The 21,551-nt window shown below is 43.3% G+C and overlaps 1 protein-coding gene across 2 annotated transcripts in view; it reads right to left on the bottom strand.

Annotated features, from left to right (window-relative positions):
* Positions 1-21,523, bottom strand: part of WASL (WASP like actin nucleation promoting factor) — a 49,762-nt gene extending 28,239 nt beyond the window's left edge. Inside the window, exons 1-2 of one of the 2 annotated variants that reach the window (XM_080576721.1) lie at positions 21,031-21,169; positions 15,735-16,046 (exon numbers count right to left, since the gene is read on the bottom strand). In XM_080576721.1, the coding sequence (XP_080432847.1) occupies positions 15,735-15,776 (42 nt within the window). In that variant the 5' untranslated portion in view covers positions 15,777-16,046; positions 21,031-21,169. Of the gene's footprint in view, positions 1-15,734; positions 16,047-21,030 lie in introns of both variants that reach the window. The other variant, XM_080576720.1, reaches the window with a different exon arrangement.
* Between the last annotated feature and the right edge of the window lie 28 nt (positions 21,524-21,551).

Raw genomic sequence — 21,551 nt, 5'->3', positions numbered from 1 at the left:
AATTGCTAAGCAAGGTCAGGTTGCTCAAGGTCTTGCCCAGTTAAGTTTAAAGGCCCCAAATTACCTCTGGGAAGCCTGTTCCAGTGCTTAATCACTCCCAGTTTAGTGCTTGTAAAAATACAACTAAGTACAATGTATTCTTCTAATGGTTCGGTATTGTTGTGTTACACGTCAACAATACTTCTGAAACCAGTGATTGTCAGTCTGTCCAATTTTAAAACTCCAGATTTTTCCAAGAAAGGTGCAGACCCATGTATACAGAGGCAATTAAATCCCACATGGCAGATTTCTTTTCCTAGTTACCCCTCCCAGCCCTGGGAAGAATCTTACAAAGAAAACTGAAGGAAAACCTTGCCCTACCCTTGCCCTACAGTGCAAGACTACAAGACTACAACTAGCTGCAGTTTGTTTCCAGGCAAAGCAACTTCTTGAAGAAGCATGCTGATATTGGTATAATGCCCGTAGCTTCTTCAGTTAGTCCATCAAAAGACTTTCAGCTTGAAAGTCTCAGGGCACACAGTTAGCTACTTTAATGCTTCCATGAAAAATGCTATGATGCTACTTTGCAATTCAGAACCGCCTAGCTGTGTACAATCCCCATCCTACCAGAATACACACCAATATTTCTATTTTTATTTCCTTAAAGTAGGTATCTGGAAAAAGCTGCCCTGACCAACACTACTACTGGTGAGCAGGTACTGGAGGAAGGCATTGTAAGACCTGCTGCAATCCCCATTATCCTAAGCCAACACCCTGAAGCCTGACCAGGTGATGATGCTGGATGCTCCCATGCCACTTGGTTCTTCTTTGATACAAGATCAGGAGGACAGCTTGCAGTTTGCTTCTACAAGGGTTCAAGAATAAACGGCTGTTGCCATTGAGTGTCATTAAACCCGGGGGAAGTCACAGGCGGCCTCAGATGGCCGGGCTCCAGAACAGAGGTGTGCTAAAGTCAAGCACCACTTCGCTGTGGAGAACGCTTACTGAGGTGTAACTCTAATCCTGACCACGGCAAGGACGGGAAGCTTTGGTACAGAGGAAATCTCTACTAGCCAAGCATTATTTAAGCCATGAAAAAGGAGATGGAAACTCACTAAGGGTGATGAAAGGGAAAGCAGCAGCAGCAGCAAGAACACTGGGTGGCTAACTGTAAGAAATCAGATTAGTTGACAGAAAATTAGCCAATTAGACAGAACTCGGTGGCTGACATTTCTTTCTCTAGAATAGAAGTATTTTGCAGAAGAAAAAAAATCACACTGCTCAATCGAGCAGAAGCACTGCTTGAAGTCTTAGGTTACCTCAAAAAACCTACTGTTTAAATAATTACACATTTAAGCGTCAACACCTTAATAAGCTCATGTTATTCAAAGTGAACTAAACTGGAGTCAGACAGTGGTAATGCCTTCATGTCATTCAGCAATTAGCTTATCTTTGCTGTCATAAGTAGATAGAGCTTCCAAAAACGCTTCTGCAGTGCTCAACGCAGCCTATGCGCTGTAACTCATCACTGAACACAGAGAGCATCGACAGAAGCCGCTGCGTGGATCAGAGGCTGGAACCTCCTCCCCTTCTCATGGGAAGGCCGTCGGTGGTGGCACGCACATCGCAGCTCCATGCCCCAGCAGTTGGATTTCCCTTCTGCACAGTGGTCCAGTTTCAAGAGAAACGTTGCTGTTTCTTGGCGCTGAGGCTGTCTCCTGCCATGTGGGAACAGCGCGTTCCCATCCTGCAAGGAAGGGCTGATAACCCACCTCCGGGGTGAGTGTTCTCAGCGCTGAGCAATCCTACAGACGGCGCACGCTGCAGTCTCCTCCAAATGTGCTTCTAAATGAGCCTGTCTCTGTTCAGATGAGCCCTAAACTAATTAGGCCACTTAAATGACACGCAAGTATGCAATTTTTACATTGTAAGTTGCAGAGGCATTTCCTACAGTAGACAAAAATTTCCTAGCACTTCCACAGAAACTTGGAAAAGTTGAGTTTGGTTAAGTTCAGGAACCTACAATGTTTATCAGCCCTGGACAGTACATGATCCACCTCTCTTAAGCATATGTGCCTGTTGTGAAGGTTTAGGTCCACTTCAGGGATCATGGCAAGAAATATAAAGAAATATCAAAGCCTTCATCAAATTTTAGAGTTCTCAAATATTCACAAGTGTGCTTACGTTGCAAGTAAGCGCCACCTGCTTTTGCAGTTTTAGAAAGGGAAGGGACGGAGATGGGAAGAAACGGCACAGGAGAGAGAAGAGACCAGTAACACTAAGGAGACTGGTTTTGCTTCCTGCTGACACCTTATCTGAAGAACACAAGGATTGGGGCCCCACTCCGTAATGATGATAGAAGAACACGATGGGATAGGTAAAGTAGATGTGTTCATGTGTTCAACCACCTTTTTAGTCTTTTTCCCTTAAGAGATGTGGGTCACATTATTTAAGGTTCCTGCCTCTTGTACAGTGTGTGATGCCCTTGGCTTGGTAGTCCACACACGGAGACTTCTCTGTAGATAAAAATACCTTTCAAGGACTCTTCCATACCTTGACTGCACACTTGAAATTTGGTAAGCCAGATTATGCAACTCAGAGTCTCACAATTTACTTCTTTGCACCAGGTTGTCTCCTGAATCTTCACAGACAAGTCCTCCACTTGAGTGTTCATTTACTGGCGACTTAGATATTTCTTTATTTGCGATTTGCAATTGCAAAATGGCAATTACTTCAACTTTCACAGCTATTAAAGATATACTTAATTACTTACAAACTCATCTCTGAAGAGAATTGTTTATTGCAAAAAAGTCAACTTCAGATGCTACAGACATGGTTGTATACCCATTTCCCACAGAAGCAAGAAATAGAGAACTGGAGTTTGCTGGCAGATTTCAACAAGTTAAGCAGCTGGAAACAATCTTCTAATTTTAATACAATTTGCAGGACATTATTTTCAGGAGACAGACCGATTGCTCCACAGACAAGAAAACTGGAGAGAGATTTTACCTTATTTGACAGAATTGACATTAGAGCCTTTTGTAAATACCCAGGCACAGGAGAAAAGCTTTATTTGGTGCAAATCGAAAAGTTCCTCAGCTGCCAGACACGGAGGCCTCATCAGTTCCACTGCCTGTGGAATTGTTTATTGCAGTCACCAACAATGTTCGGTTTTAAGCTTAAAGCTTTCTTTTCATTGCTTAATTTCCCATGATCACCCACAGATTTAGAAGTGTACTATGTATAGAAGCAAATATCTTTTTTCCCACCTACACACAAACTTGGACCATATTAAAAATAAAGCCATAGCATAAAGGGGACTGCTTTTTACTTATTTGAAGGGAGAAGGAAGAGAGGAAGTTTTTATGGAACAGCGCAAAGCCACTTCAGGCATTCTTTATTATTTTGGACAAACAAGGATCTTAATCTAACAGAGGGGAAAGAAAATGCTTTCATCAAAGGTATTCTTAAAGCCTACAACCTCAGTTCAAGACCTCAGCCCTCCAGAGCAGTCACGTAGCCACAGCCCCAAGCAGGCTGGCAATTACAGCATTACAGTACCCCGGAGCTGGCCCATCTCGGGTTAGCAACTAACGTAGGAGGTGACATTCAACCTGGAGCTTCCGCCTATGAGCAAACTAAACACGGACACTTCCTGCTTACCTGCACAGTGTTATTACCTCACTCAGCTGTGTCTCACGTCTTAGCTCTGTTGAAATCTTGGCTGGCCAGAAAACAGCAAACACGTGACAAAACAGTTATTTGTGCTCTGTTGTCAAAGTTACGCATTCAGTTACTTTCAGAACAAATAAAAGTGTGCTGTACACACAACTGCCACGAGCTTCTCGCTGCCCCACTGCCCTGGAGCAAGTAGTCTCACTGCAGAAGACACACACTTGATCTTGCAATTTTTCCTCCAAAAGAAACAAGCCATTTATAGGACTGTTCTTTTTCAAAGCTCAAGAGAATTTTTAGATTAAATGTTTAAGTCTACCTTGTGAGCCACTGTAAATTAACCAGGACTTTAAAGACTAGGATGATACTCACACAAATAAACCATTGTACAGATCTGGACATTATGTACTTCCCAAAACAACATTTCATAGCCTTGCACAGAAATCGCAGGTTGGCTTTAAGCCATATAAATACAGTGCAAGAATCAAAAGAGTTTCACGCTACTTACAGGATACAATTGGAGCTCAAATCTGTTTTGCCTTTTACCACTGCTAACTCGGCTATAAGGGAAACTTGTTCTTCTGACTCAATGTTTTCTTCTCCTCTACCATCTACCCATTGCTTTCATGCACCAAGGTCCTCTTTCTCCAGCATTCACCAGCCATTTCATTTCCTACACAATATTTTTTCAGGTGCTACACACTTAGTTCTGTATTTAATGCAGACTATTATAAACAGATCTTCACATCTACTTCAAAAATATGAGAATGCCTTCATGAAAATGAGTCAGAATTCAGACCCTTGTTCATGAAAGGAAAACAGGCAGTTTAAAAAAAGTGCTAGATCCACTGAAGTTCTTTAGAGACCCACTCAGTGGCATATGCATCACCACATCCACAATGAAAGTCTTCAAACCAACAGTTACATTGATTAAAGAAAGGATGCAAAGCATAAGCCTCAGGAATTTGACTTATTCTAGCTCTCGAATACTCATTAATTTGAAATTGTTATTTATCATTTGAAAATGTTATTTATCATCTCCCTGTAGTCTCATTTCCAGATTTAAAATATATATATATTTGCTTTACAGAGGTAAGATTCAGGTGAACTTTTCCTATGATCTTTAGAACTGAGGGCATAACATAAGGAATTTGGACTTCAAATACTTCTAGAACACTGAAATAAACCAGCTTAAACTATTGTAAAAGAAAGGCTCTTTATAAGAAAACATTAACTTCATGCCAACACAAAACAAAGAACTCCCTTCAAAATATGAACAAATTTGAGAAAAGACTATTAAAAGTAAAACCTCTTTGAATAATAGCCAGCAACTGGTCTCGCAATTGTGTATACAACTGGAGGCCTGCCCCATAAAGCAGCCTCAATCCACTTATATAAGGGTACTTAGAGAAGCAGCTCCCCTTCCACTTTCCCTGTGCCACAGAAACATGTTTTAATTCCTCCTGCAGCAGTCCCTGTTTGAAGAGAACCATTATAATTCAAGCCAGATAAGGAAACTCTTAATTGTACATAAGATTATTTTTTTTATGCCAATAACTGAGTCTGCTATGAAAAAAGTTGTAAGTCCTCAAATGTAGGTGTGCTACTAGAAGAAAAAGAGCACAAAGATTTAGTGGTTACATGATACCTGGCCAAATTCAAAGCTCAGTCAGCGGATACAGTGCTAAAAGATCCTTGAGAGCAGAAGACATACCTAATAGCGAAAGCATTAAACGTTTGGGAGAATGCTATTTTAAATGCGGTCTTGCCAACAGCCTGTAGCATGATGCTCGTCTTCATCTCTCCCCCATGCCTCGTTTTCTTCATCTGTGCTATGGAGGAGATGGTGACCTCTACCTCTGTACAGTGCTTTAAGAACTACTGATGAAGAAAACAGCATTAGGCTGCCACAGGCGGAAATCCATTTCTTGGGGTTTGGGGGCTGGAGGACGAGGGCTACCGTACCTCATCTGCTAACAGCAAGGGCTAACACAAGCAGCGTGGAACTGCCTTAGTTTTCTCCACAATGCGTGAACATCAATTACTACTTCATAGCCTGTTTACTGTTGACTGTTTTAGTCTCAGACACGCTACAACCATGAAGATAAGGGAACAGAGATATCCTTTCACTGCAAGGGATGAGGCTTGATTAAATTGACATTTATTACAGCTAACAGTTACAAATGTCACTGCTCGTTCCTTCTTTGTAGGTCCAAAGCAATGACTTTGCTAACATACCGTGGAGTGCAATATTAACTTAAATATTTGTAAACAAATTTTAGTAATTTGGAATCAGTGTCACAGAACAGTGGTCTTATATGGCCAACTCTACATAAACCCTGGCCTGAATGTAGGCCACCTATTTGCATTTTAGACAAACCACAGCTCTAAGCTTTGTGAATAACAATACATACTAATGCTTTTGTAAGTCATCACACTTTATACTCAGTATATTAAACGTTTTCTTTTTAAAATGGAAGAATAAAGACCACAAAGCAAATGTCCCAAAACTTGATAGTAAAAGGATTTTTTTTTTTAATAAAGCAAAAGTCATTTCCCACTTTCTCAGCATTTTTAGGGGTCTCTTCCAGGAGGAAGAACAAGAATCCCGGAAGTCTTATGAAAAAGACTGAGAAAATCATGAGATCAAGCACACAAAAAAAAAATCTGATGTCAATACCAGAGGAACCAGACACTCACCTGACAGAAGCAATTTTGAAAATTAGGCACTGCAGCCTAATTCCAGCACAGCCATTCGATAAAATAATTTTCTCCATACATCTAGGTTCTTCCTCTAAAGAAAGCTACATGAAACATACTAGGGATATTTTAGGCTGGATTTCGGTATTACTATTTATGCCTCTTAGAAACTGCATTAAGAGCTTACTCTCAGCCATCTGCTATGGCACAGGCTCTGTAGCTCAAAGATTTTTGTTACAATTCTCACATCACGTACTATAAATGGTAAATTTCTACCATATAAAAAGGCTCCCCTGTGCAATTTGTGTTTTTGGTACATGCTCCCTTTGGACCATCCAAAGGAACAGTATAAAGGTAACGTTTGGGTGCAGTTTATTGCTTGAAAAAAAACTGAAGACAAACCAGTGGGTTTGCGATACTCAGTTTTCAGGGGCAAGGGAAGAAATGGGTAGAAGTGCCCTCTGCCAAGTCAGGACTTCAAAAACAGCTGCAAGTCAAAACTTGCTAACAATGGAGTTGACAGTTTCCTTTCCAAACTTACTGCCTACTACCCAAAAATAAATGCACGGAGGACTGCTGAACGGGAAAGCTCCTTCCCAGAAGCCTCAATTCTTCCTCTGCAATTCCTTAGGGTGCCAGACTCACTTATCACGGGGCTGCCTGCTCTGCTAGGAAAAACTAGAACAGCAAAAACTGTAAAGAATCTGCTAATTTACCATTAATGAGATACAGCATTTCTTTATACAGCAAGAGCTTTGTAGAAAGGGCAGCAGGATGCATTTCTCCTGCAGTTCGTGTCTGTATGTAAGTACTGTCCATGAAGAAAACCTACCGGTTTCCAGTTTAATCACAGGACACTTCTCTTCAGTACAGCACTGGTAGTACACTTTTACACAGCAGCTATAATGAGCAATCATAGGCAGAATTGAGGAACGGAGGCAGCGGTACTGTTCTTAATCTTTTATTCTTAAATATTTATGTTTGAATAGGCCAGAACAGCATCTCTGCAGAAGCTGAAGTTACTTCTCCCTTCAGTATTGCTGTGTCCCCGTTCACAATGGTAACTTGTGAACATTGTTCAGCAGCAATAACAAACATGCTGTGCAAGGTGCTAGAAGCACGCACCACTCTGAATTTACAGATAATAAAGTGTTTTTATTCTACCTTCAACACTACATCTTGTGTGAGAAGCAAAGCTTATGGTAAAGAAAATCAATATTAGGCTAGATAATGCAAGAACTTAAAATCTATAGCCATCAATATAATTACGATGAATACAGTAGTTTAAGATATTTTAAAAACACTTAGGATAGAAAATATTTGTTTTGAAGAACATTTAGAAGAATAGGACTGAATCTGACCTTTACTCTTTTGGTGAGTAGTGCCTGAATTAATGAAATACAACCTGTTGAACCAAAAGAATATTTTTAATGAAGATCTTTACACAGCTTTGCTTTTGATGAAAATGTGAAATGAAATAGTGAAAATGAAATACTGAAGACAATCAGTCCATATCGAATTGGCAGTCCCATCAGCCAATATCAGGAACCTAACCAGGCAGCAGACTGGAAGTGTTACATACCTCAGTTCCTGAACTACTTTCCAGAGGCCTTTCTGCCCGGTCTGGAACTTCTGACAGCGAGGTGAACACGCTCAGTGCCACTGCTTCTTGCTGCCTGAAAGAGCTGGCAGCAGCTTTTCGGTCAGGTCAGATGTTTGTCACTCTTCTGAAAACCTCCTTTTGCGCACTAAGTTACGGTGATTTTGTGATGGCGTAGAGACAGTGTAGTGCAATGACACACTTGCTAACAGAATAAAAGTGTTGATTTAATAGCGATTGTAACTATTAAACAGAAAAAAACGTTACTAATGACAGTGATGCATTTTTCCAGCAGTGTAACACATCCGCAAGTGAGATAATCTTCCATAATCGCTCTTATGCAACTTAAGCTCCAGTGACTGAAAGAAGCTCCCCTTTGCCAAAGCAGACACTGGGCTGCCAGTTTTTGCATGAGTATTCCTTTCCTTGTGTCCAGCTAACTGCACCCATTGCTCTGAGCACTTGCTCAGCCTCAATCTGTTAGCACAGAAACGGAGTGCTCTTGATGTTGAGTGTATGAAAGATAATATCAGCCCCAGGTATATACAGTTTAGAGAAAACAAGTTGATTATCCAATTAAGACAGAGCTCAAGAAAAATGACACCCTACCCAAAACACTTAATATGGGTATAGAAATAGGATATCTCTTCCAGTCTGCTGGAAGAAGTAATTACAGGAGTGGGACCTACGCAATATCAATTGCTAGATATTCGGCATTATGAACAACAGATTGAAGTCTGTATAAGTGGGTCCTAAAAAAGGACCCAGGAAGTAATTTGCCAGAAGCTTCAACACTGTGGTGCAAACACCAGCGACCTTCCTACAGGAAGATGGCAATGGGGCTGTATCAGTGACACAAGCTAAAGCTTGACCAAGTGGGAGAAAAAAAACCAAACACTTCTTGCTAGCCTAGATTCCACTCCTGGACACACGGACTATTTATAGAAGACAGATTTAAAGAGTGAACTGAAAAGCCTGCCAGCTTTACCAATGAACGTGGCCTGCAGAACACTTGTTACTCAAAGGAGCATCCTTCAGAAGAAGGCCTCTGCCACCCCCCGTGAGACATGCAGCACGGTGCAGAACTTCAGCGCTTTCCGTGAGCTAACCTGGAATGTGGATCACTACCTCCGCTGGTCCCCACATACAAGCCTCAGGTCTGCAGCAGACATCATGGTCCTCTGAGGAACTCCAGAGTCAAAGTGATGCCAGTTACTTCACTTCTGGACCAGGTTACTCGACCATAACAGGCCTCCATGTTGCGTTTCAACAAAGTGCCCAGTGCATCTGGCGTAAGAAACAGCTTCGATGACACAGAGCAGGCACCCTCGCTGACAGCTGGGATGTTTATTTAGCACAAACCAACCACATAAGGCCTTTTGCTATTTCCAAGGTGCATCGTAGCGATTGTCCGCATGCAGTGACCTTGGAGAAGTTGCTTCCAACATGGTACAACAATGTGCATGTATTGGCACTGTGCCACTTCGTTTCTTGAAGAATCACTGCAGCTAGAGCTGCCATGCAAGTCTCCACCCTGACATTAAGGCTAAAAGCACTCAGCTTCTAAATCCATGCTGGATTATTACCTCCCTTCCACTCTGAAAGGAAAATGGCCCGCTGTGGTGGAGCTGCTGGTAGTGCACCAAGCATCACCAGGGGGCCAGTCCTGCCAGTGCTGCCTTGTACAAGCAGGTGTTTTGGAGGTGGGGAGGAGGAAGAGGAGATCACAGGACGGAAAAAAATGTAAAGCTTCAAACATTTAGGTGCTTCAGCTCTGTAGACATTATCTAATATGAGACCCAGTGCATGCAAAAGACACACTTTCACATCTCTGACAGAAACAAATGATTAAGTTGGAACACCAAAACAGAGCACACGATGATTAAACTGTCATTAGTTATGCTGCCTCGCTCCCTAGCACCATCTCTGGATCCCAAGTGGGAAAATGTTGGGTCTGAACTGACAGTAAACTGCTGGACCTCTCCAAAACGCAGCTGTGGTGGAGACTTTGAGACCTCAGCACAGATCTCCAGAGTCTCTGAAGACACACAGAACTTTGGTCTTGAATTACTTACAAGCTACCCATCAGAAGAGAAAGCTTTGGCCAGGAATGTGTTTTCTTTATAGGCCTGTGCTCTGTAATCAAGAAGTACAGTAAGTGAAATGCAGCAGCCTTTGAGGTCATCCCTGCTGCACCTAGTGTCTGTAGAACGGCTCCAAGTTAGCCTGATCTCCTTACCACAAGGCAAAATACTTATTTTTTTTTTCCCCCCCCTGAAATCAGAGAAGAGGATCAGAAGCCTTACGAGCTTGTGTTCACAGCATGTCAGATGCACCTGATAGTCTGCCTGCTGCAGTAGGTTGCTACATGCAAAGGCACGCTTTCACCTGCTGGAAACTTCCAGTCACCCAAATTTTCTCAGGTTTCCAAAAAACCGTTTCAGAGAGCAGACAGACAATACTGAATTTTGCTGCTGGCAGGACTTTGACTCTGACTTGATGTCAAAGAGGACAGGCATGAGAACAGCAGCGGAGCTGCCCCTTGCTCTCCAATGCACATGTGAATAGAAATTTTGGAACAGATGGCTCACTCGGGCCTACCAAATCCCACCACTGCAGTCACTTTTGTCTCCTGGTATTTTTTTTACAGGATACACAAACTAGGACTCTGCCCACTTTCTGGATCTGATGACAAATGGTATGGGAGAATTTGCATCTACACAGAGGAACTCATTGTCCTCCCACACAACACAAATGGGTGAGGATGGCCCTGCCCATACCACCCATTAGAAACTCTGCTTACACCATTCTAGTCCCAAAACCACGCTAATTAAATTGGGGTGAGTAGGTGAGTACTAGCTAGCATCACCCAAACCCATGCCAGCAAATTTAACACCATGGAAAACCACAGGACGTTGCCTGAGCTCATGCTGCTGCCCTGCTTAGGTTTGTTAGCATCAGCAGAAGTAGCACAGCTGATGTACCAGAGGTGAGGGAAAGGACAGAATACGTCCCTCTGGCACAAGGCTTCTACACACTCTGGGTAGGTATCTTGTATTCTGAACACACTGATTCTGGTTATCAGGGACAGAAAGGTATGGTCAGTGTGAGGGCCAGACCCCTTGGTTACACAGGGCAAAGCCTGAAGCAGCAGCAGAAACACCTACCTGCTCTCTAAGCAACCCTCAGCTAAGTAATACAAACAGAGGGCAGAGGAAGAGACCAGACTTCTTGTTTACAGGCAGCAAAGGCCAGAGATGCAAAGGAAAAATCTCAATGAAGAAATGTAGCACTGAGATACCTCCCACATGACATAAAAAGACAAAATGAAAACCATGATGTAAGAGTGACGTATTTTTAGAGAAGTATTTGGCACTAAAATCCATCGCAATCCATCTTATCAAACAGAACTGAAACACCTCTACGTCTGTTGCACCTTTTATGACCTTGAACTAAGGCAAGGAGGGCAGGATCCATGCAGAGATACAAAGGTATTAAGTCTCTCAAGCAGGCAGATATCGGCACCCAAACAGAACCAATCTCTCAGAACACTTACTTCCTCCAAGAACAGATAAATGTTTGTTGAATCACTACTGAGATCCAGAGATCGAGAGCAATCAGCATTTTCTGTTGCAATGACACTTTAAGACCTTACGTAGATTTAAACGAAAAGTTCCAGCTACATAAACTGAGAACAGTACTATCAGGAAAACAGAGGCCATCATTGCTGGTTAAGAAAGGTGAAAGTTATAATACATATTATAAGGCTGAAAAATACTGGTTGATAAAAAGCTGTGTAAAATTAAGCACCAAACCTATACTTTTTAGTAACCTGGCAGTTAACTGTATCAACAAAGTCTAGAGCTAATAATCCTGAGTGCCCAGTTACAAAACAAGTTGCATACCTGAGATACCATTAGGTACAGACTAAAGGCAGATAAAGAAAAAACAGCCCTGCGTTTTATTTATTAGAAACTACTGCTTCCTTCTTTGCAAACGTAAGGGGAAGCTTTTGCCTGCAGTATTGCACAGAACACATACCACTACAGGATGTTCATAGTTTTCTTCCTCTCTCTTCAGTTAACCACAAAAATCAAGTACAGTTTTAAAAGAGAGGAGCCTATTTGGATGCCTTTGTGTATATTTAGTGTCACCAGCCAAGTGATGTTTCTATTTGCTTTGGCTGACTGAGAGGGAGTAAGAAAAAAAAATGTCTCCTTACAGAGAATGACCACATCTTAGCCGTGCTCGGAGAGAGCCATCACATGGCTAGGGGAGCAGGAAATAACTTACAGTTCACTCAAAGCAGTACTAAGCAATTCTGTGGTTTCAAATCTCGGCCTGTAGAGTTGCTGAAGCTGTATCTTCCCGTATACAGCTTCTTAATATAGCAGCTTCCAAACTGGAGAGTCTGGTCCTCCCTGGAGAAAGCGCAGCGGAGGGTGGGGCAGCGCGAGGAGCCTGAGGAATATCCCACTTGGGTTGTGCTTCCCCCTCTCTCATCCACAAGTTCTCTTTTCTATAGCAACGCTGGCAATGACCTTGGGCCAGCGAAGATGAAATAGGGGAGAGATGTCTGACGGGCATACCTCAGGCTGAAGCGCATCGTAAAGCAGCAGCCAACAGCTGGCTGGCACGGACTGCCTCTCCTCGTGTGATGCTCTGATGAGTTCGGAGAATATGAAGTGTGGACGGTTAGGGCGCCATGCCAGGTGAGACACCAGCTTCATCAGCGAGAACAAAGTTGAGGAACCAAGAAACAGGGAGATAAGGGAGCAGAGGGAAGAACGGTGACGAAGAGAGACTTTTCTACCTCCAGATTGTGGATGCAAGGGCTAGAGGGAGAAAGGGAGGTTTTGGAGGCAGCTGAGGGACAAAGGGAAGAGAGGAAATAAGGGGAAGAGATCATTTTGCTGGTAAAGAAGGGCAGAAAACCCTTTAAAGAAAAGAATGCAATGAGGGAAATAGAAGAAGCCCCTGATAGAAACTGAGATGCAAAATTCAGGGGACAGAGGTCATAGTGCAGGGCTTTGAACTGCATCAGCTGAATGGGACTTAGAAGAGCAATAGAAGCTAAATTGATTCCTAAAATATCATTACCAACTTCATAGTAATCTGCTGTACAAAATCTTAACAGAGTTCTATTTTCTACATAGAAAGTGGATTCTTTTTAAGAAGGCAATTAATAGTATATTTTACAACAGAAGCAGTTTAAATGGTAAACCATTTTATACTTGTCTTCACCCCTAGCTTAGAAAGATATTAACACAAAAATTGCTATTCATTTCTTTTCTTATCCACATGTCACGTATGTGTAAATAAGTCTTTGGCTGTCACTTCAAGGAGGGAGAACCCATTTACTATTTAGCGCCAAATTCCAATATTCAAATATTCTTTCTTTATAGCCTACAGAACAGCGAGACAACTATTATGTTTCGCTACTTAACGCTCAGAGATGTCATTTAGGAATCCCATATTCTATCTTAACCTTTCTTGTAAGGTATTCCCAAGTGTCTTGGCTAACTTTGGGGAAGCCATCATCAACGATACTAAAAGCAAATGCATTTTTGAAGCGTTTGCAAACTCAGAAGCAAGCAGTTATCTTTCCGTAGCTAAGAGTTCAAGTAATAGAATACAGTTTTCTTAGCTTTAAACAGGAGAAAACTGCATTTTCTTTTGGTAGGTCGGTGCTACTCATGCTGCAGATGCAATACCCCAGCATATAAAATATGCTTATAGAGCACAAATAGATTCCTGTCTAGCTATACTGCTCTTATGCTGCATAGTGGCTAATTAACAAGGGGAGATAAAGGCAAAGTAACACATTCACTTTGAAGGGAAATGAGATGAATGTGGGAAATTCTGAATTACACGTGAAGTTCTGACGGGGGAAACAGTGTGAGAAATCATCTTCCAGAAATGGAAACACTTACGACCTTGCAAGCCTTAATGTGGTCTTTCAGCTTTAAGCTAGACACACTGGAAAACTGGAAAATCCATTAACATCGTTCCTCAGAAAACTTAAAAGGAAAAAAAAGCTGCCTAGAGTCAGGATTTTAAGGGCAGCTGATTAAACATTATAGGGAAACAGCCTCACCAAGCTGTGGATGCATGTATGAAGGCACGTGCCTAACAAAGGTGAGATGCAATCTGCCAGCGTACTGGGGAGCTCTGCTGCAACAGTTCCCTTGCCAGCAACAAGCTCTTCCTCAAAACATCAAGTCTACAGGAACTGAGTAATTTGTAAGATGCTTTAATGAATTTCTACCAGAACCATATTATTTTCAACCTCAGAATACTAATTAGAGATGCCTAAAACGTCATGCACTGCATAAACACGAAGAGGTGTCAGGAGAATTATCTAACCCCAACTCCGGGGTAGTTGAAAATACCTTACTGAATTTGAAGAACTTATCAAGTGAGCAGTTTTCTGCAGGAGTGTCCCCATAGCTGTTTGCATTACATATCTTTCCGTTTGGCCCTACTAGCACACTGCTCCTGCCACACGAAGATCATAACACACTAGAATTTTAGTGTGTAACTGGAAAACTCCAGGAATGTAATTGCATAGCTACTTTGCCCATTTTAGTGGTTATCCAGGCATAAACAACATGTCTGGAAGCCACAGAATTTAGCATGGCAGTGTACCCAAGCAAATATATTGGGAAACAAGACTATATCTACAGCATCTGACCAAGTCACGTCCTGGTAGAGCGAGGGGGTTGTTTAAAACCACCCATGAAGATACACTTCAAATTCTGCTAAATCCACTTTGCATGATTTACTGTTACAAGGAAAAGCTGGCAATTAAAATAATACATGTTACTTGGACACAGAAGTAATGTCAACTGTTCTTGAGGAGGTCATTCCCTAACCTACCGAAAAGCAACTCTGCCTAGTGCCCATGACACAGTTTCACTGCTTCCTGTATTTTAGTATCAAGGTATTAGGTCACAAAACCTTGTGTTCTGTACTACACTCAGTTTTATTTCTGTACTACAAAGATTGCTCAAGAGACAAGCCTACGAAACGCACTCAGTGGAAGAGAGGACACTGTAAATCTTACCACACTGCTTTAAGTGAACAGCAAGCATCCTAACAGGACACTGAAAAGCTCACCGAAACCATCTCTGCTGTGGACAGCTCTGCCTATAGAAGGTCAAGGAAAATAATAATAACAAAAAAGCCTTTTGTCATGTCGGTAAATGAACTACTACAAAGTTTCTTGACAACACTCACCACATGCTGACCACTTCAACTCTTTGGTATGTTCCAGTGCAGAGATAGGAGCTGCTGGTGGGAAACACTGCTGTTGCTGTACCTGCAGCTGCTACTACTCAACTGCAGTGGTAAACAAGTTTTGAATTTCTGTACTACCAGAGACACCAAGAACAGAGCAATAAAAGGCCAGAAGGAGCTCTACAGAAAAGGCTAGGACATTTGTTTGGACAAACATATCAGAACTCCACTAAAGGAGATTTGAGATCTAAACTCTCAGTAATCTCCATGATTACCTTTTCTACTCTGAAAACGGGTGGTAGAAAAGGGGTCTTCCACACTCCGCTTACTACAGATCGGGCTTATACCAGACCCTTGAAAACTCCAGAAGAAATAGTCCCAAAGCAAACATTCTAGCAACAAGATTCAAATCAATATTTACAATCAGATAAAGCAGAGAAATCACAAATTCTACATCAAAGGAGCAACAAAGCAGAGTCTTTCCATTTACGTATTTGCATGAAAAAGCAAACTCAGTCTTCATCTTCTCGCAAGAAACTACCTCGTCCTCACGTGTTCTCCTAAACACGCGGTATCTGGACATCTCGGTGGAAACCCCGTAGTCAAGGCATCTTACGAATGTTCACCTGCATCCTACACTAAAACTTGTGCTCCATCTTCGGGCTCTTCTGAATTCCTCCACCTGGTTCTTAGCTGTGGAGAGCTGCCAAGTTGCAACACAGCAGCTTGCGACTACAAATTGCTTTCATCCTGTTGGGCCCGTGCACTGCAAGATTCCAGAGCGCATTATCAGGAGCACGAGTGGCATTCGCGACCGGCTCATTAACCACAGAGACTTTCAGCACTCAACTACCTGCAAAACAGAGGAAAGGTCTATGAAGTAGCTCAGAAGAGACTGTGAGAGCTCTGAAGCCTTAATGGACTGAGGCACTCATTCCAGCCAGGTATTACTGGATCACCTCCTCTATGCTTAGAAGCACATAACACTTCCTCACAAAGATACACAGTGACTGAACTGGGTAGTAGGACTCACCCTGCACATCAAGGCACCTAAGTTTAGGCATGTAACACATGAGCTGACAAGCATAGTCAGGAGACATGCAGCCTCTACGGTCACTCAAGCAGATATAGAAATTCAACCTGTACTTGTAAATTTTTATCTTAAGGTAAACTGAATAGGAGATTTAGATAAGAGCGAGAGTTATCTGCTGACATTAGTGGAACTCCAACATCTGAATTTGTCTCTTAATCTGGAACTAAATCCCACTTTATGACTTTCTCTCAAGTGCGTTTCAGTAATGAGACACAATGCCTAGCAGAGTATTCACATGTAGTCTCAAAACATTTCTCATCCATGAGTAAGTTATTTGTTTGCTGCATAGTTCACTACCTTAGATTAATAGCGGGCTGTAAGGAAAGTAAGAACAAGAAACACCGCAGTGTGAGGAGGATGGCTTGCTCTGAAGGGTCCGGTCTGACCTGTTCCTGTGAAAATCAATTTGTAGGCACAAACTTGGTTCAGAGGAGCTGTCGAAAACCAGTGGAATTCTCTCTAGAATAAAAGGTTATTGCTGACATGTCATTTAGGGAAATAACTCCACTGGATACCAATGAGGCATCTGAAGATGTTATATGGCTTTTGACAAAGCCGGACAGACATTCAGAAAAGAAACCTAGGCACAACTCAATATCCTTGCTCTTCAGTGCCCTACACTGTGCCCTACAGCGCCCTTTGTCTTCTCCCCCACATCTCATTTAAGAACGTAAGGAAAGATGAAGTCACCGCCACTGTCTAAGCAGATGACTAAGTTCTTCCTATCTTTTCAAGGGATAACTCCTTTTCAAGTGACAATCTCAGCTCTTCTGATACCTTCGTGGATGTGCAGCCTGCAGCACAAACTCCGAGGGGCAGAGGCCCAACACCTCCCTGCCACATGGTTGCCCATTTCTCAGGCCTGTGGCCAGCCATCGAGTCCTAGTTCATGCTGTTTTCACAGGCACAAGTAATCTTACAAGATGGACAAAATCTCTAATTCTTATCAATTAAGAACTAACCCCCCCCCCCCCCCGTTCAGGTTTTTATTCTGTTTTATCTCAACTATTACTGCAACTTCTCCTTTGGCTCTGACATACAACCTTATTCTGGTCACATGCATTTTAAAAGCAGCCAAAATAGTTTTCTTAGTTTACTGCTGTGTCACTTCTCTTCTTGCATTCTTTACCAGTTCCTGTTTACCACATCACTACAGAGAGATCTTACAAACAACCTACTCCTAGCCTTACTCCCTTGACCAAGTGAAGAGTCCCACTTCTAAGCAGCATAAAATATCCATACTCCATTACCGGCTTCTAATGTTATCAAGTGTTACACACTTCTCATGTTTGCTTTCCTGAGGTCTCTTACATGTATAAAGCTATTTCTACAGGAATAAACTAATTCTTTATCACTGACATTATTGGCCACTGCAAGTCATGCAAATTAATCAAGTATCTTTATTAGAATGGATTACTTGGACACCTAGCATTTTTTCCTTAAAAAAACCTTGTTCCTTATGATGAAATTGAAATGGATGACATACAGGGATTTAAGGAAAAACTTCCAAGTTCAGCACAACCATGAAAATATTTCAGTAACATATACAAAAGTAATCTACTCGCTCCTATTAAGATATGTTTGAATACACTTATTTTTACATTATAATAAAAACTAGTTATTGAAAGACTTCTACGGATGGTGGGTTTTATACCTGACAGGTAACAAGTGTCACATCTGAATGAAAGCTAGTTAAATGCTTTTCATATATCTGTGCAACCAAGCAAGTCCTGAAGGGCTATGTGCTGGATACCTACCATAAGTAGTTCTACATCTGGATCCAAGTTTTAACTCAATTCACTGTAGCTGCAGCTTTAGCTATGAGCCAATGGCGTGTTTTTTTGCCCTGACAAATTAAACTTTCAAAGATATTTTGATTGCTTATAGATTCAGACAAGTATTTTACAGCTCAGCAAGTTAAAAAAAAATCAGGAGTCAAAAATCAGTACAACTGTCTACTAGGCAATGAGATCCCCAAAGTATCAGTAGCTCTCCATAAAATGATATCGGCCCCAGCAACACAAACAGAATTATGGCTCTTCACCACTTCCATCACTCCCAGGTAATTTCTGTGTTTATCAGCCATAATGACTTAAAATGCCATTGAAATTATGTCAATGCTGAAGATCAGAGGTTGCGAGTACTCGATCAATATTAAGCTACTTAATTTCCATAGAACAAAAATTGGCTAGTGGAATCCTCTGTTATTTCAGTGTAGCTGCCTTGTAAACAAATGCGCAGTCACAGGAAAGACTGCTGAAATAAATCAGCTCTGCGGTGCCAGACGCTTTCTTAACCAAGACCCTCAGGACTGATACCAGCACTATGCCCTCCGCAAGAGCACTACAAGTTATTACTACAAAAAGAGTACCTAGGTTTGCAGTTGAATATTTCACCAGTTCCTTTTGCATTCGCTTCCCTAGTCACGTAAAAAGAAGGTTAGGTAAAACCTAACCTGACGTGATGTTGACATGGCAGGCACACATCACATCCAGCAGCAAACCCATGCCCTAACCTGGCAGAAAGGCCACCTGTAGCAGTCAGCTCAACTTGTATGAAAGCCAGCTTGCAGCACCCCGTGAAACTTGCAAGATTTTCCTTTCCTAAAAAGCATCGTTTATTGCCTGAAGTATCACCAATGAATAATTCAAATGTGGATATTAAGAGATCAAATATCACGCATATTACAGCAAAAGGGCATTCACCAGCACAGCGTGCTGCCACTGAGTTACAGTTGAGCCAGAAGGTCAATAGTTTCGGGCACACCATCAGGCTCTGACGAGCATTTTGGACCCAAATCGGACAGCTGAGGTAGTTACCATCCATCCCCAGATGCCTGCTCCACTCCTCATGGAGGCTGCTGTCCCTGAGACAGAGATGTTTAATCTGTTCAGGAATTAGTTTCCAAACTGCCACCGTTTTTGGCTCAGCCTAAAAATTCATATTTAGTGTCTCTAGAACTCTGACGGTCTTCTGGACTTGAGCACTCAATTATACGGCAGAGACCCTCCACTACAGTCAGACAAGCCTAAGCTTAGCCTGGAGATCATATAGGGCAGGGGGAAAAGGGGAAGGGAATGGGCCACAATTGGGAAATCCTCAACTGGAAAGTCATCCAAAATTCAGCGTAAGCCACAAGAATGCATGATTTCAAAAAAACATGAAGAAGTGAGTTATGCCTACAAAGCTATGAACCTGCCACAGATCGCATCACCCAGATACTACAGAGATATTTACCTCCAAAGTCTGCCTTACATGTTATTTATGCAGAGAAGTTGAGAACTTGAGTAGGTGAGTGTTACAGCCGAGCGTAACAAAGTGTTCACTTGGCAAGAAAAATCTGAATTGAAGGAAAACAAATTTAAACACACAAATTCATCCACTATTTTTTAATTTGGAAAAGTTTTACTTTTATTTTTTTTTGCCAAAGAGCTAAACATGTGAAACGCGTGCCTGAAAATATTTCAATGAAAAATTTCTTACAAATGTATTACTTCACATAGAAAGGTCTCCTCTTTACATGTTTTGTAATCACACCTTCCGACCAATTTTAACCTAATCGCTGTGACAGCATCTCCAATTTAACTTACCCCAACGTAAATATCACGTACTTCCTGTTCGTTCACTACATCTCACACTTCCCTCGCAAGAGACGGGCTGATCAACAATACCGTTTCAAAGTCCAGAGGTATGTGGAAGCACTGCGATGGCACCGATACCCCGCTCCGAGCCACAACTTAAAGCCCATGAAACATTCCCCATGGCACCGCAGCGAAAGGCGAGCTGCCTGACAGCAGCACTCTCGTGCCGGGCACAAAGCATCACAGGACACCAGGTACCCCTTTGAAATGGCTTCCAAGTGGTCGTTCGGACAAGAGGGGCAGGTTTTGTTTAATTTTTTCAGACATACAGTGTTTTGTTTTTCTCAAAGCACTGTATTTTTTTTAAAAAGACAACTGACTTTTGAAGCTATCAAGTGGTTGCTTTGTGTTAAAAAATAGATTAATGGAGATTTACATTAGTATACAAGAAGGTATTTGAAAATGAAGAACTTGAAAACTGACTTTTGAAGCTGTCAAGTGGCTGTTGTTTGCTAAATACAGACGAGCAGTTTTACACTAACATACGAGAAGATATTCTGAAGATGAAGAACTTAAAAGCTGACTTCTGAAGCTATGTGGGGGTGTTTTCTTTTTAAATACGGATAAATATAAGTTTAAAATAAACATACGAGGAGGTATTCTGAAAATGAGGAACCTAAAAGCTGACTTCTGAAGCTATCAAGTGGCTTTCTTTTTTTTAAACACAGATGGGTACCGCTTTACGTTAACATACAAGAAGGTACTCTGAAAACGAAGAACTTACTGATACACTCGGGAACACCTTTGCTACACGGCTTGTCCTTCTAACCAGCGTCCTGCCCGCCCCTCCGGGCAGCTCTGTGCTCTCCCCCAAGCAGACCCTGGAGGATGCCGCGCCGGGGCCCCCCCAGCCCAGCCGAGGCAGGCCTAGCACCGACCCGGGCCTTGCCGCGGCTCCTCCCGGCCTGGCGGGGCGGCCAAACTTCCCCAGCCGGCTCTGCCCGCTTCCCTCCCGGGGGCAGCGGCCGAGCCCCCCGGCCCGCTCCGTCCCCCTCGCCCCGAGCTCCGGGGCCACCCGCACCGCCCGGGCACGGTGGGCACCGGGCAGGGGGAGCCGCCGGCACAGTCCCCCCCCCCCGGTCCCCTCCGGGGCCGGGACTCACCACGCATTTCTTGCCGAGGAAGCCGAAGAGGCTGTCGTTCTCCTGCGGGGTGAGCAGCAGGGAGCCCACGTTGGTGACCCGCCGCGGCTGCGGGGGCTGCTGCTGCGGGGCGCCGCTCATGGCCGGGGCCGGCCCGGCGGCGCTGCCCTCCCTCGCCGCCCTGCAACCGCTGGCGCTCTCGGCCCCTTCCTCCTCCTCCTCCTCCTCGTCCTCCTCGTCCAGCCGCCGCCTCACGGCAGCCGCATGGCGGAGCCTCCCGCTGGGGGCCGGGGGGACGGAGGGAGGGAGGGCGGCGGGCAGCCCGGCCGATGGCCGCCCGCCCCGGGCGCCGGGCTAAACTTCCAACTTCGGCCCGGCTCCGGCGGCCGCACGATCCAACATGGCAGCGGGGGCGGGCGAGACCACGGCAGGCGGAGGGGAGGCCGGCGAGAGACGGAGCGAGAGCGCCGCCGCCTTTTCCCTTCTTCCTTCCCTCCCTTTCCCTTCCGCTCCCGCCCCGTCGCGGCCTCGCCTCGCCAAGG

Source organism: Anser brachyrhynchus (genome assembly GCF_964034855.1).
Source record: "Anser brachyrhynchus genome assembly, chromosome: 1".
Classification (NCBI taxonomy): domain Eukaryota; kingdom Metazoa; phylum Chordata; class Aves; order Anseriformes; family Anatidae; genus Anser; species Anser brachyrhynchus.
Note: the sequence above shows the minus strand (reverse complement) of the source record. Positions and strands in the feature narration are given on the sequence as shown.